The sequence below is a fragment of the Lepisma saccharinum genome, chromosome 1 (genome assembly GCF_977018435.1).
Source record: "Lepisma saccharinum chromosome 1, izLepSacc3.1, whole genome shotgun sequence".
Classification (NCBI taxonomy): Eukaryota; Metazoa; Arthropoda; class Insecta; order Zygentoma; family Lepismatidae; genus Lepisma; species Lepisma saccharinum.
In genome coordinates, this window is record NC_139229.1 from 89,837,469 (window position 1) to 89,852,905 (window position 15,437).

The 15,437-nt window shown below is 37.2% G+C and overlaps 1 protein-coding gene across 1 annotated transcript; it reads right to left on the bottom strand.

Moving 5' to 3' along the window:
- Nucleotides 1-1,387: 1,387 nt before the first annotated feature.
- LOC145997501 (uncharacterized) lies at nucleotides 1,388-14,195 on the bottom strand. Its single transcript, XM_083134619.1, has 2 exons — nucleotides 14,063-14,195; nucleotides 1,388-7,428 (listed from the first exon to the last, which is right to left on the bottom strand). The coding sequence occupies exon 2, from the start codon at nucleotides 7,200-7,202 to the stop codon at nucleotides 3,327-3,329; it is 3,876 nt and encodes a 1,291-aa protein (XP_082990745.1). The 5' UTR covers nucleotides 7,203-7,428; nucleotides 14,063-14,195; the 3' UTR covers nucleotides 1,388-3,326.
- Nucleotides 14,196-15,437: the final 1,242 nt, after the last annotated feature.

Below are 15,437 nucleotides of genomic sequence, written 5' to 3' on the forward strand. Positions count from 1 at the left end.
TACAGTTTTCAACGAGATCTATTATACCTCGGATACTAATAATTGTTTATTGTTATATAATATTGTGCAATTAACTGTGTATTGTTCTAATAGTAATAATCATCATATTTATTTAAGTGATGATCAAGATTAAACAACCAGGTATATCACTGTCAAAATTGGTTATACAAAATTAAAAAAATGAATACATAATTATAAAATAAAACGGTGGATCCTACAATCTTATAGATCATCATAAATTCAAATTGTAGGTTTCAACAAGATCAGCTACTAAACCTCTGGCCTTGTTTAGGCATGTGAGAATTGAGATACCTATGGGAATATCTGGGAATTTTATATGCTATATTATTCAAAAAGTATTCACTGTCAACTTGGAAAGTTAAGATCTTCTCTACAGAATTTATCCTTTTCAATTGTCTTCTTTCTTCTAAGATAAACAAATTCAACTGTGTTAACCATTCAGAGTAATGTTGGTCATAGTAATTTTTTTTAAACTTTATGCATAATAACCTGATAAAAAGTTTTTGAACTGATTCAACTTTTGAAGGTGATTGGTTGCAGTCAGAAACCATAATTCATTTGCATATTCAAGAATAGGACGAACTATCGTTTTATGCGGGAATATTAAGGTATCTTCTTTTTTTAAAACTTTCCATGAGAAAAATATATAACTAAGCATCGTCTTTGCTCTTTTGCAAATTTCTGAAATGTACTCATCAAATATGAGAGAGGAGTCTATTCCTAAGTCTTTATGACTGTCGCACACTTGGATTTTATTTTGATAAATAAAATAGTTGGAGACTATATAATTAACTTTCTTAGTACATCTTAATACTTTACACTTTTTCAAGTTAATTTCCATTTCATTAATCTTGCACCAATATGTCATTCTATCGAGATCAGCCTGAAGTTGAGCGACATCATTATTTGTTAAAATACTCTTAATTTTTTATATCATCTGCATATAGTAAACATGTGCTAGATTTAAAACATAATGTGTCATTGATAAAAGCAGCGAACAGAATTGGGCCAAGTGGCGACCCTTGAGGTACTCCACAAAGTATTTCTTTTTTAGAAGAAGTTGTTTCTCACCAATCTTAACAGAGAAACTTCTGTTTAATAAAAATTTGGAAAACCATTTCAGAAATCGTGGTGGCATTTGGACGAGTTTGTAAATTAATAGCTGATGGCTGACATATCAAAGGCTTTAGCCAAGTCAATAAATAAAATATCAGTCTGGAATTGATTCCTAATGTTAAATTTAAGAGAGTCTATTAAAACCAATAAATTTGTAATAGTAGACCTTTTTCTAAGAAAAAAATATGCTGATTTCCATCAATATATTGTTTAAAAGAAAAAGACAAATAGTCAACAATTATGTGTTCAAAAACCTTTTCCATGGAATTTAATATAGTAATAGGTCTATAATTATTAAGATCATTGGCTTTTCCATCTTTGTTTTTACGTAGTTACAGGTACAATAAATAAACACGTTTTTCCAGATATCTGGAAATATTCCAGAAGTAAGTGACATGTTGTAAATTTTAGTTAACAATGGTACAAAAACATCCTTGTTTGCTTTCAAAATATAATTAGGTATGCCATCAGGACCTATTGAAGACCTGCCTTTTAGTTTGTTAATTGTATCACTTACATCCTTTTCCAAGATAACAGGTACATCAATTAAGTTGGTGTTTGAATGAAGATTAATATTTTTTAAATTTACATAACTTCTTTTTGAGAAAGATTTGTGAAAAAGCTCACTAAAAGCATTAGCAATATCATATTCATTGAACAGTACATCATTATCATAAATAATTTCAGTGATAATATTTTCTTTCTTCTTTCTATTAAAGTGAAACCAAAAAGCATTCTTGTCACCCTTAACATTGTTTTCTAAGGAGGAGTAGTATTACTCCTTTACATTAGAATATTCCTTTTTAACATCTTTCCTTAATTGGGAATTAGTACTGTAATATTCACACTTATTTGTAAGTTTAAAATTTATCATGATACCTTCTCTTTTTATTGATCATTCTCTTTAGTTTCCTTGTCATCCAAGGTAGTTGATTGTTTGTTCTTTTAACTTTTGAAGGAATATTGTTATTTAATATTGCATAGACATTTCTAGCCAGATCCATAACAGATTGTTGTACATCATTAGATATTTCAACCATATATGGTAAATGTAACAATTCATTATAAACATTCACGTAATCACCTCTAGCGAAATTAAGAGATCTATAAATATTATTTTCCATTGTATCTGTATTGTCTTTTTTAGACCTATCCAATTCAAAATAAAATGAGAACGGTGGATGAAACATATCAATTTTAGATAAAGGATGTTCATTAAAACTAATGTTACAAGTGGAAATGTAAGTGAGTAGAAGATCTAAAACATTATCATACGATACATTGTGTTGAAATAGATTTGAAAGTGTTGCAATTTCAACAATTTTTCAGCCTTCCTTTTAACATAATAATTAGAGCAATACACATTTCCAGTAGCCCAGTCAATTCCACCAGCATTAAAATCTCCAACTAAAATTATTTTATTGTGTTTCAATAACATCTCTTGAACTACCCAATCAAAGTAGTTTGCAAACAAGTCACAGTTTAAATCAGGTGGCAAGTAATGCAATCCTATTATGGTTGGATCAAAATTATTAGACAGTAATTTTATCCAAATTACATCTAATTCTGTAAAAGGTGATTCTAAAATCATAAACTGAACCTTGTTTTTAAAAAATGAAAGACAACCACCACCACCACATTTCTGTTTGTTTAAATCCAGATTTCTATCTTTTCTTAGCACCGTATACATTGGATCTAAATCTATAAAATAATCTGTATCTTGTATACACGAACTTTCTGCAAGAAAAAATATATCATAATTTTCAATATTTGTATTGTTTACTGATGTTTCAAATTTGGTGTTAATTCCTCTAACATTCTGATAAAAACAGTTAATTATATTATTACTAACGGAAGAACCACTTAGTTTTTTGAAGTTTAGTTTTCTCCAGACTTATTGTTACTATTTGTATCAGATACACTTTTGTTTTTGTTGGCAACTATATTGTCATTTTTCAATTTGCCATAAAACCTTGTTACTAATACCCCTTTAGGGCAGATATTTTCATCGAATAGTACATCATAGTCATCCTGGGAAATAGCTACATGAAAAGAAGAGTAAGAGTCGTATTTAGTTTTCAGCCTTGTACATACCATTTTGTTTACAGAAGAAGTTTCAGCAATGTAGGTCCATAATGCTTCTCGGCATAGGCAAAGCTCTTTCAAGTAAGGTAATTTGTTTCGAGATGTCATTTAATTCTCCATTTTGTAAGACATTGAGAAACCAAAATATGATCAGGTCCGTAATATTTCTCCATTATTGATGCGGCTTTTTCAAGTAGATTTCTCTCTTTCAAAGGTTCCCCCAAAGTTCCGTAGGCAATACCTAAACATGCAACATAGGGTGCAACCCTAGGATGATTATATCCGTAATGTTTCTCAATTATTGGTAAGGCTTTTTCAAGTAGATTTATCTCTTTTGAAGGTTCTCCCAAAGCTCCGTAGGCAATACCTAAACTTGCAAGAGATTCAGCAACCATGTAATGATCAGGTCCGTAATGATTTTCCATTTTTGATAAGGCTTTTTCAAGCAGATTTGTTTGTTTCGTGTATTCTCCCAAAGCTCCGTAGGCAACACTTAAGTCTGTTAGACAATGAACAACTTCAAAATGATCAGATCCGTAATGTTTCTCCATTATTGGTAAGGCCATTTTCATTAAACGTCTTTGTTTCAATGGTTCACCCAAATGGCCATATGCATTACCTAAGTTTATAAGACAGGGAACAATCCAAGGATGATCAGGTCCGTAATCATTCTCCATTATTGCCAAGGCTCTTTCAAGTAGATTTATTCCTTTCATTTCTTTTCCCAATGGCCCGTAGGCACTGCCTAAACTTGCAAGACATTGAGCAAATTGAAAATGATCGGAACCGAAATGTTTTTCAAATATTTGTAAAGCCATTTTAAGCATTTGTTTTTGTTTCAAGTGTTCACCTAAACAAAAGTAGGCACTACCTAAGTTGAAAAGACATATTCCTACTTCAATATGATCAAGTCCGTAATGTTTCTGATTTATTTGTAACGCTCTTTCAAGTAAATGCTTTTCTTTCAAATGTTCTCCCAAAGTTCCGTAGGCATTACCTAATTTTACAAGACAGGAAGCAACTTGAAAATCATCAGGTCCGTAATGTTTCTCCAGTATTGATAGGGCCCTTTCATTTAGTTCTATTCCTTTCAAAGGTTGTCCTAAATTGTGGTAGGCAGAACCTAAGTTTGCCAGGCACTCTGCAATTATCCCATCAAACCAATTATCAGGAACATTTTGTTTCTCTAATATATTTAAGGTTCTTTCTAGTAAATTCTTTTGTGCCTCGTGATCACCTAAATATCCATGAGCAGAAGACAAGTTGAATAGCTTTTCAGCTATTTTAATATCATCATTACAGTGATAAATATTCTCCTGGAACATTAGATCTCGCTCTAGTAAAACCTTTTCTCTTCTAGGATTACCTGTGAAACTATACAACCGGCCCATCTTTGTTAGTATGTACTCAACGTGCATTTTTTCCAAATTGTCTTTACTTTGACCTTCCCTATGTATCCAACTATCAACGTGACAAAGGAACTTTTCAAAGTGTGATAACAACAGTTTTATCTTCGCTACACCGTCAGTTGTGAAATTACAAGATTCAGCATTACTTTTTAGTAACCCAAACGCATTATTAAAAGTATCTTCTTCCATGCCTTCTTTCCATGTATTTAGCCTTGTAACTTCTTGTACTAACTTGTGAACATTTACTACACCTTCGTCTACATTAATCATTGAATACTGTTTGAGTACTTGCAAGATGTTACACAACACTTCCTCAGTAACCTCTGAATGTTCCGACATTATGATAATTTCTGCAGGTATATTATATCCTGATAAATAAGCAATAATTCTTAGAATCATAATTGCTTTCTCTCCATATTCAATATTCTCTTTGATCTTTTCAGTTGTAATTGCCCAAGTTGTAAATGTTGTTTTAGTGTACAAATCAGTACTGCCGTCTGGAAACTCATAACTGAGCAGTTTTTCAGTTTCCTTCTCATATCTCTTTACATAATCTCTAACACAGAACCTCGAGCCCATGATCTGTGATTTGTCGTTTGTTTCTCTTATGTATGCAACTGCTTGCTGTAGAGCTAAGGGGAAATACTGTACAGTCTCAGCTAACGCCTTTACATCATAATCTTCCGACTCTTCTGTTAGATTCAAAGCATTTCTTACAAACTTTGTTGCTTCTTCGTCACTGAAAACTCTTAAAGATAACACTTCTATGTTTCCCCATTTCTGGTTTCGAGATGTGATAAGAATATATGGTTTGTTAGCACCTGGAGGTAAAGAGGGCATAAACTGGCTGATGCCTTCGTCTCCTTCTTTTTCACTTCTGTACTTTTCAGCATTATCGAAAACAAACAGGCTTTTCCTTCTTGCGAAGAACTGGTAAACCTCTTTCACTATAGATTGGATATCCCTAGGTTTTCCTTCCACGGTTTTCGTGCGAATTCTTAACTTGTTTTCTGCCAGTCTTCCAAATGAGTCGCAAATTGTGTCATAGTTTTCACTGTTAATCCACAGAATGTTATCTTCGTACTCCTCGGAATACATTTCAATGTATTTCCTTGCTAGCTCACTTTTTCCGATTCCACCTAATCCACTTATGGAAGTAGTTTGATATGTAACACTGACATTGTCCCTGTCTTCATTTCTGAGCATAATTCTGTGCAATTTCATTAAGTCTTCTTGCCTTCCAGTAAATGACTCCACCGGATATCTTACGTCAAACCAAACCGAAACTCGAATAGATTCCTCATAAAATGTATTATGTTCTGTGAGGAAATAATCACCACCTCTCCACCATTTCTCAACTTTCTTTACTATGTCAGAAAAAACAGCATCGATGTCCATATCTTCTATAGCAAACATTATCTGTATTTCTTTCTTTAAAGTTTGACCCAGTTCACTTTCATTCGGTTGATTGGTAAAGATTTTGAATCTACTTAAAAAGTCTTTGATTTCCTCTTCATCAACATCATCATTTGGTAATGCTGCTATTTGATGTTTTCCCTTGGCATTGCCAAACTTGTTTGGAAGTTTTATACTCTTTGTAGCCAAACGTGATGTCAGATCCTCGTCCGAAGTTTCACTAGACTCATTTCTTTTTTCAAGTTCTTCTAAAAGCACCCTTCTAAAAGCATTGATATTTTCAACAGCGAGAAAACTCGTTCTTAATTTACCTTTACCGTTTTTTATCTTTTTGATTACTTCTTTTGCTAATGCATAGTGATACACTTTTGTAATACCACTATCCACATCTACACAATTGCACGAAAAGATACACTCAGCTAACTGTTTGGCTAGCTTTCTGGAATCAGATGAATCCTTCAGAGTGTCTATGATTTTTGTTTGATTGGTTCCACCTAAAATGAGTTGGTAATAATGATTTTCTTTGTGTATATTTAGCAGGTCCTGTTCACCAACTTCAACCTTGTCTGCATTTTGTTCAGTTTCACTGAGAGTAGAGGCGGCATTAGTGAATAAAAGTAACTCACAGTCTTCAAATTTACTTCCAAATACTGGATGACTATTATATTTAGAAAAGCACTCCTTAATTTTACGGTAGGCATTGAAATAGGTCTTCAAATTAAAGTCGCCTTTATCCGCTCCCGAGAGTAATTTCTCTGGAGTGAGTTTATCTTTTTGAGGGTTGTCTCGGTGCTTTGCTTGTAGGAATATGATTCTTGTTTTCTCTTCTCCGTTCTGGTTCACGTAGCAGCAGCTGAAAACCACATCATCAAGGTCACCTGCTTCCTCCATATTTGTAGCCAAGAGAAAGTGCTTCATCTTGTTTTCCTCGCACATCTTTTTGCCTTGCAGCAGGAAATACATCACTAGGTGAATTTCGTAAATCTGCCCACCAATTCCTGCACCTCCCTGTCTTCTGTTATACGTTATATGTTGCAGTTCATCCACAGAATTGTTTCCGTTTATGTCAGCAGGTAAATCATTCTTCGTCGCTCCACTCTGCTTCCTCCCTTTCAACCGGCTGTCACGTTTTGACTTGGAAAATTTAGCCCCCATGCTGTCATTCACAACAAGCGGTAAACCTTTCTCTTTCTGTTCTTGCCTTCAGTTGTAGAAATGAATATGAGAGATCACACACGCACAAGTGTAACTTATACCATTAACTGTGACAGCTTGGTCATCATCTTCAATGGCGTAGCCTTTCCAAGGAGTTTCGAGACAGAGATGAAACTTTCCTAGACTCAAATGGTGGACCGTCAAGACATTCTGCATGAAGTACAACCTAGAATGAAAAGTCAGACAAAAACTAAGATTGTTTCACATAATTGTCTTCACTTTGAGCTTAATCAAGAAGCGCTATCGTCGAATTTTCAACCTTAAGCGATGGGCGATGCAATCAGGTTTTACCACGTAATCGTGTTCCTGCGTTGCCAAAGTATGTAGCATTCTTAAACACATCGTTGTCACCGTTAGTCGGTGCAAAGTGCTTGTAGCATAATCACAAAAGAGTAAACCGTACACAGCAAACGCAGAGACGTAATATTTAACCTTTTATACTTTCTGGTACGATGGAAGGGAAGTTGTAAATAGGAGAACAGAGAGGAGAAAACAAATGACTGTCCACTTTAGTTCGAAATTTTCTCGTGGTTCTTCTCATCTTGGTTTTACTGCACATAATACTTACCTCTTGATAATTACTAAATGGAAATATTACGGAATAACTTTCAGTCCATTATAGTTGCAAACTACCAGAACTGCTATTTCTGTTCTATTTTCTGAATAACCAAGACGTGTAGAATGATTCTATTGTTGACTTCGACAGACCAAACGAGAATATTCTGCCAAGTGCAGATGTCATTTAAATATATCTGTAAGTACACCAAGTTACATGTTAGCTTTGTGTATTGTTGCTTCTGAGATATTGAAATCATGGGTGGCATGTTCAATACAAAACTGTTTAAAACGCACGACTTTGTTTTTGTACTTTTACAAATGTTTAACACATATATCTTTAGACTTGTTTAAAACATATTTTGATACTTGATATTTGATAGTCTGTTACAATTTGTGTTAGATAACTCTACCATTTCAATCAATCTGTGTCATTTAGTTTACTGTGCACAGTAATCTGTTCAGTGGCCGAAAACGTATATTCAGTTAACAAAGAAACATATCGTAAAACACATGGATATGTTTTTTTTTAGAAATGTTTAACACACTTTCATAATTGACTAGCACAGTTTTGTTCAGCATTTAATGTACATTGTTGTTGGCAATTAACTTGTTGCGCTCACAATGAAATGTGATATTACGGAAAATAGACTAGCTACCACGGAGATGTGGTCTGGCAACCGTGAATTTGTTGAACCTTTTCGAACAGCCCAAATCCGAGATTTAAGAGTAACATAAATAGGCTATGTATTTTAAGAAGTTAGTCCAGTGTTTACTTTGTAACTAGAAACGCAGTACTTCCTTGGGTGATTAACAGATTCATTATCAACCATTAATCTTACTAAATAGTCTTGTTAAAACATTTTTTTGTTTGCAACATGTTTGTCTTTATTAAAACATCGTTTAAAACATTTGAAACATGTTTAATATAAAGAAAACTGTTTTATTGGTTTCTTTGAAAAACACACATTTTGCCAACCCTGTTCAAAATGCATCGAATTTTGATTTTCGATTGCCTGGTTCCGTAGGCAATTACCTTAAGATTTGGCATACACAATAGATGTACCGTAGTAGAAGTCGCTGAAATTTCTAACTAACTAACTCCCTAGCCTTCTTAAACCCGAAGGTTCATGGCTGCAGCAACACAGGCCTTCCATCTTTCCCTATCTTGAGCAAGTTCTATATACTCTTTTCCATCCCTACCGATTTCCCTTAGGTCCATCTCAACGTTGTCCCTCCATCTTCGTCTTGGCCTTCCTACAGGTCTCTTACCATCAGGTTTCCCAACAAGAATCCTGTAAACTCCTCTTTCCTCTCCCATTCGTGCCACATGGCCTGGGTCATTTCTACTTACTAAATTATATCTTTGTATCCTTCTTATACAAGGGCGCCCACAGGCCCCCCTGAGATTTTTGGAAAGAGTTAATGAAATTCGAGTGGTGAAATTGTAGCGATATTTTGTAACAAGAAATAATATTATTTTCTGCGACTTACAGGAAATAAGTTACAGCAACTATTATTTTTTTTAAGTAGAGTTACATTTAAGCTTTCAGTCTATTTTACACTGATTATCTAACTATAAAAACAGCTTAATTATTCAGTTATGAAAATTTTATGCGCAGTCAAGAAAGTTTTGCATCACCCGAGAAGTGATCAAAATAGCGTCCGCAACATGCCGAAGCGGACAATAAACGATGAAGCAGAGCTCATTGTGCGAAGTAACGCGGTCGACATGCGATACCGATCACCACAGACGACTACCGCAGTCGGCAAGCGCATGCGTGTGTTCGAGCGTAGCACCACGGTAGCCGGCGAAGGTGTTCCTTGTGTCCAGTTAGCGAAGGCGAGCGAGTGCAGCTGTGTGCAAGGGATGCCTACAGTAGGCGTACGATAGTGCAGTTTGATCGGGCCAGGATCAGCACGCTACTGCAGACTGGCATGTCACAACGGGCTGTAGCTAGGGCTGTTGGAGTGGCACAAAGCGATGTCTGTAGGATCTGGAGGCGGTATACAGACACAGGAACAGTAGCAGATCGTCAACGGGTCACAACACCGGCACAAGACCGCTATGTGCGACTCTCAGTTCGGCGACAGAATACCATGACGGCAAGGAACATCACTCATGCCCTCCAGGCAGCCTCTGGTGTGGTTGTGTCAAACAAAACTGTTCGTAACAGACTCCGAGAAAGTGGTTTACGTTCCAGGAGACCTCTCCGGCGCCAGTACCTATTGCCACGACATCGGCGCGACCGTGTGCATTGGGCCCGTGCACATCGAAATTGGGGACCCGATCATTGGGCTCATGTGCTCTTCACCGATGAATGTAGGCTCTGTGTAAGGCCAGATTCACGAAGAGGACGGGTGTGGCGAGGTCCTGGACTGCAGGAGCGGTTTTGTGGTGTCCAGGGGGTCCATCCATACCAAGGAGGAGGAATCATGGTGTTGGCAGGGATCATGCTCGGACGTCGAACGCCCCTAATTCCAATTAGATGGACACAAACAGCTGTTCGTTATGTCAGGGACATTCTCCAGACTACTGTGGAACTATTTCATCAGGAAATTGGTTACGAATTTGTCTTGGTGGATGACAATGCCCGTCCACACCGCGCACAGATGGTGCACGATTATCTGCAGGCGGCGAATATCCGTCGCATGCTCTGGCCAGCGCAAAGTCCCGACATGAATTGCATCGAACATGCATGGGCAATGCTAAAAAAATGCCATTGCACACCGTCCTGTGGCTACCACCAATCTTCGTGAAGTTCTTCTTGCGGCACAGGACGAATGGGATCGCTTACCACAAGATCACCTTGATCGTCTCATCCTCAGTAGGCCACAGCGTGTTCAAGACCTTCTTTCAGCCAGTGGAGGACACACCAGGTGGTAGACAATGTTCCTGGTGGATCCGCTATGACGAACAGTCTTCTTGTGACAGTTCTTTGTTTTTCGCCTCCATCATGAATTGTGCCATTTTCGTTTCAAACACATTTCTGAGAAAATTGTACGCTCTTGTTCCCTTTTCATTCATGTCTTGTTCTTCATCTTTTCTTTTGTATTCCCACTGTCGTTGTCAATAAATCTTGTGCTTCATATATCTTTTGTCATTTTTCGTCCCGATGCAAACTTTTTTGACTGTGTTTACACAGAATATGGAAATTGCAAATGTATGTATTTTTTTAAAAACAATAATAGTAGTAGTAGTGGTAATAATAATAACAATATTAATAATAACCAAAAATAATAGCAATAATAATAATAATAATTATAATAATAAAGATTTGTAAAACTGCCCCCGAGAAAAAATACTGCGCGCGCCCTCGCGCCTCGGCCAATCCATTTATTTGGGTAATTTTCATCCAGTCACTGTCGCACGCCCAGGCAGAAGTATGGATGGGCGTCATCAACAATCATTTGATCGAGCCATTTTTCCTGCCCTAAATCTTAAATGGCATCACATTTTTTGAGGAACGAGATGGCAATGTTGTTGGAGGATGTGCCTCTAGCTACAAGACGTGACATGATTTATCAGCATGATGACTGCCCAGCTCGATCCCCCGATCGATTTGACGCCTTGCGACTTTTACATTTGGAGCCACATGACAAGACACCGGTAAACTCTCAAGAAGAGCTCAGGGAGACGATCTTAACGTCTGATCAACACATCAAGGACACCATCACATCACGAGTTACGAGACCAAATGTCCGTAAAAACCTCCGTACCTGCATTCGTAACGGAGGTGCCCACTTTGAGCAAGACGTGTAATGTTCTTTAATTGTATTGTTCATTGATTCCATTCACATGAAGATGAATGAAGTATTATTTCTTGTACACAAATGTGAATGTTAGCAAAATTTGTACCTTGTTGGATAGCAAATGACACAAGGAAGTAATTTAAGTAATTTGTACGCTTCGTGTCATACCATTTTTTTTATTAATACGTTGCCAAGTATCATCACTTGTAAGTTTAGACCCACCCGTTACTTACATGTGATTGTTATTTGGGAAAAACTTTTTTTTTCAACGAACCACTTATTTGTTAGCTATCAGAAAACGCTGAAATAAGTTCCATACAATGAGCAGTTTTTTCTCAATTCATCTTTTTATGTGGAAAATTGTCATTTTTTTTAAAAAAAACAATAGAAATTCGATTATCTCGAAAACTACTAATTTTCGGACGGGGTATCATATGGTCAAATTTATTGCAAATTGTCTCTACTTTAACCCCTTTCAGGGAATACTTCTAATTACCAGTCACCCTGTATAGCTTTAAATTATGGTTTACTACGTTTTGCATTCTGTTTGGTCAATAGGATGTGGGCCTATAGCTAATTTAGCATTCCGTCTAGGACCTAACGGGAAGGTTACATGCCTACGGGGATAGTTAGGTAGGTAAGGTTTGTTGCTGTTAGCATATATGGTAAAAATCTGATATTCCCCGGACACCTATAACTTCTTCGTTTTGTCAATTTTTGACATTTGTACTTACCTATATGCTTCGCGGAACATTCTTCAAGGTATATTCACGTTTTTTTTATCAAAGTAATTGCAATTTTTTACATTACGAGTACTTCTTTCTCGTAGTATTTTGGTTTGCCTGAGACACCTTTTTAGATAATCGCGCGTCGTGCTTGTGTTTTGTCGATTTTCATTCGTTATGCAGTGTTTCAACCTTCGGAACCCAAGAAATACCCGTGAAGAAAGCTCATCTGATCCATTTTTTAAAAAACTTTATCGTATTGTTATACGAAGAAAATCCGTGAATGGTTTTTGGGGCTATCCGTCCCGGAATCGGTAGGAAATTTAAACAAAACAATTATTTTCGTTTGAAATTTTTGAGTCCAAATTTCTCACCGATTCCGAGCTCCGCCCCTGGGGTATTTGACCTACCGCTCCCTACCGCTACCGCGGCCCCGCCTCCGTTCCGCTCCGGCTCCGCTCCGGCTTTCTCTATAGAGTCCCTGTTAAAGGCATGTTAGAAATTGACCGGAGTCACCTGCCCTCAAATGAGCTCCAAACTTTTAAATTTGAAGAAATCCGTTTCCAGGATACGGAAAACTTACCTGAATTTTACCACGCACCCACGACACGTCATATTAGGCATATACCCACAGCCCATTCCTTCTAACACGAGTAGCTTACATTCACTGCCATATTTTCGACATTCCTTTCCTTTCTTCACGATCCCGTGTCCAATTAAATTAAAAAATCCACTGGATCTTCCACACCCGGTACGAATTTCACCACGCATCTACGACACGCCATGTTTCTAACTTTCGTTGCAAACAGTTCGTAACACTGAATACCCAATGAACATGAACAAAACACAATCACGACGCGTGATGATGTACGAAGGTGTACGCGCCAAACGCTATTGTCCGTCGGAGAATTAATTTTCAACAAAGAACATGAATTTCCTCTATGAAACATTCCCACATCACACAAAACACCTTCGAGATGTTTCTTCTCTAAAAATGAAGAAATCTGTCTGGGGAATATCAGATTAGTACCGCATATATATCTCCCAAGCTTCTAAGGATGTCGCTAGCCGCCCGTGTCATAGATTACTCTGATTTCCAACACAATGGCGCTGTTAAATTATTTCCTTAGTACAGGCTTTCCAAAAGTCCTTCCCACATTTAAATTCACTACAACTTTGTAACGAACAGCGATATTACAGTGAAATAAAGTGTGTACTTCACAGCAGTCTTTAAAGTTTTGCCTGGCAACACTGCATATCCGTCATCCTCATCTACACAACTCCAACTGGCCACCATTCACATTGATGCATTCCTGCAAGCTCGTCCTGAATCCGAAATGCCCGCAATGACTACAGATATCTTTGCTTTGAGGTAATCCAAATCTATTAGCTTTTCCACGCACACTTCCGTCTTGACATATCCCCACAGCCAAAAGTCACACGGAGAACAGGTTGGGCGACCTTGTGAACCATGATGGGGGTTCTCTTCGGCCAATCCACCTGCTTCCTGAATCGACTCCACTTTGGAATCACCTGATTACTTGCAGTCACGTGATCCTCTCAATGCGCAGCGTTGCCAGGTAAAACTTTAAGGACTGCTGTGCAGTACAAACTTTATTTCACTGAAATATATCTGTTCGTCACAAAGTTGTAGTGTATTTAAATGTGAGAAGGACTTTTCGAAAACCTGTATTTTCTTACATTGGTTGAAGGGACAGTTACAATCCTTAACCGCTTTAAACTCTAGCAATAAATTGATATCATTACCTGAAATGCCATCCAATTTCTTCGGGTGTCTACGTGGTGATGTCACAGGTCTTCTCTGTCTACGTGGTGGTCATCTTGTTGTTAGTCTACTGGACGCTGCATCACTCAGGGAACATGCTGATCTACATCTTCCTATCACACAACTCTGAATGTACTCATGACAAGTACTTATGAACACGTCAAGTAAGAGGGGAAGCGAAATTTATGAGCAAGAGTCTTCAAGCAATGAGCTAAGAATATATATCTTATCTGTAAACATCCACTCTTATCACATGTGTAATCCTTTCTTCCTTTAGTATGTCGAAAACTTATGTGAATCACAATTTTCCTGGAACATTCAATTGAATTTGGCATAGGGTTATTTTGCAATATGGCAAAATACCACACGTCAGCTTGTCGATAACGGTGTGCTAATCGGAACGGTTCACATTTGTGTATGTTGCATGCACACTTATTGGCATTCTGTGGTAAACATAAAGATGTAGTTGATGACTTTTACGCCGTTTTTCAGCAACTTTGGCTAACCAACGCGATGAGGATGAATGGCGATAAGATTAAATGGATGAAAGAAGAAGCACAAACACGCACTGACGATTATAATGCCCGTGTGACCAGACGCCAGAGCCTCGTTGGTCTGCAACATTGCATTTATGGGGATGTACTACGTAGAAGTAAGTTTGACTGGTGAATGCCTTCTAAAAAGCCACCCCCATTAAATACGAAGAAAGCAGCCGGCCTCCGTGGAGGAGTGGTTAGCACACCTCGCTACGACGCCATAAGGATCCGGGCATGGGTGTTCTTTGTGTATCTTCATCAATTTCATCATATCACTCATCCTCATCTTCGCAATTAGCCAAAAGTTGCAGAAAAGCGAAGTAAAATAAAACAAATCAATTCAAGGGCTCGGGTGTGAAACACGGTAAGTGACATTTTGGTCATTTCTGAGTTAGTTAAGAAAAAGGTAACTAGAAGCTATACTGTTTTCGTGTTGTGTTTACCAATTTCACAAGGCTTCGCTGAATCCAATGACATGGCAATTTCACTCGAAAAATGATGTATGGCACATTTTAGTTTGTAATTCAAAAATTACCAAAATGTCACTTGCCATGCTTTACACCCGAGCCCTTACGAAAACACTCAAAATACTGACCAAGGCAGAATTTATAAAATAACACACCATAAAGTAAACGTAACGTTTCCACCCAAGATTTAGAGATTTTAGCTTGAATCTTTGTCTGAAGAAGACCCTGTTAGAGGGTGGAAACGTTACGTTTTAGAGTATATTTTTCATACAATAAATTTTGTCTTGGTCAGCATTTTTTTGTTTTATTAAAAATCCTATATTTTGAGCTTATAATCAGACACACACAGGCCA

What these genes read in the sequence shown, in the direction of transcription:
- LOC145997501 (XM_083134619.1), bottom strand. Translation starts at nt 7,202, where the DNA reads ATGGGGGCTAAATTTTCCAAGTCAAAACGTGACAGCCGGTTGAAAGGG.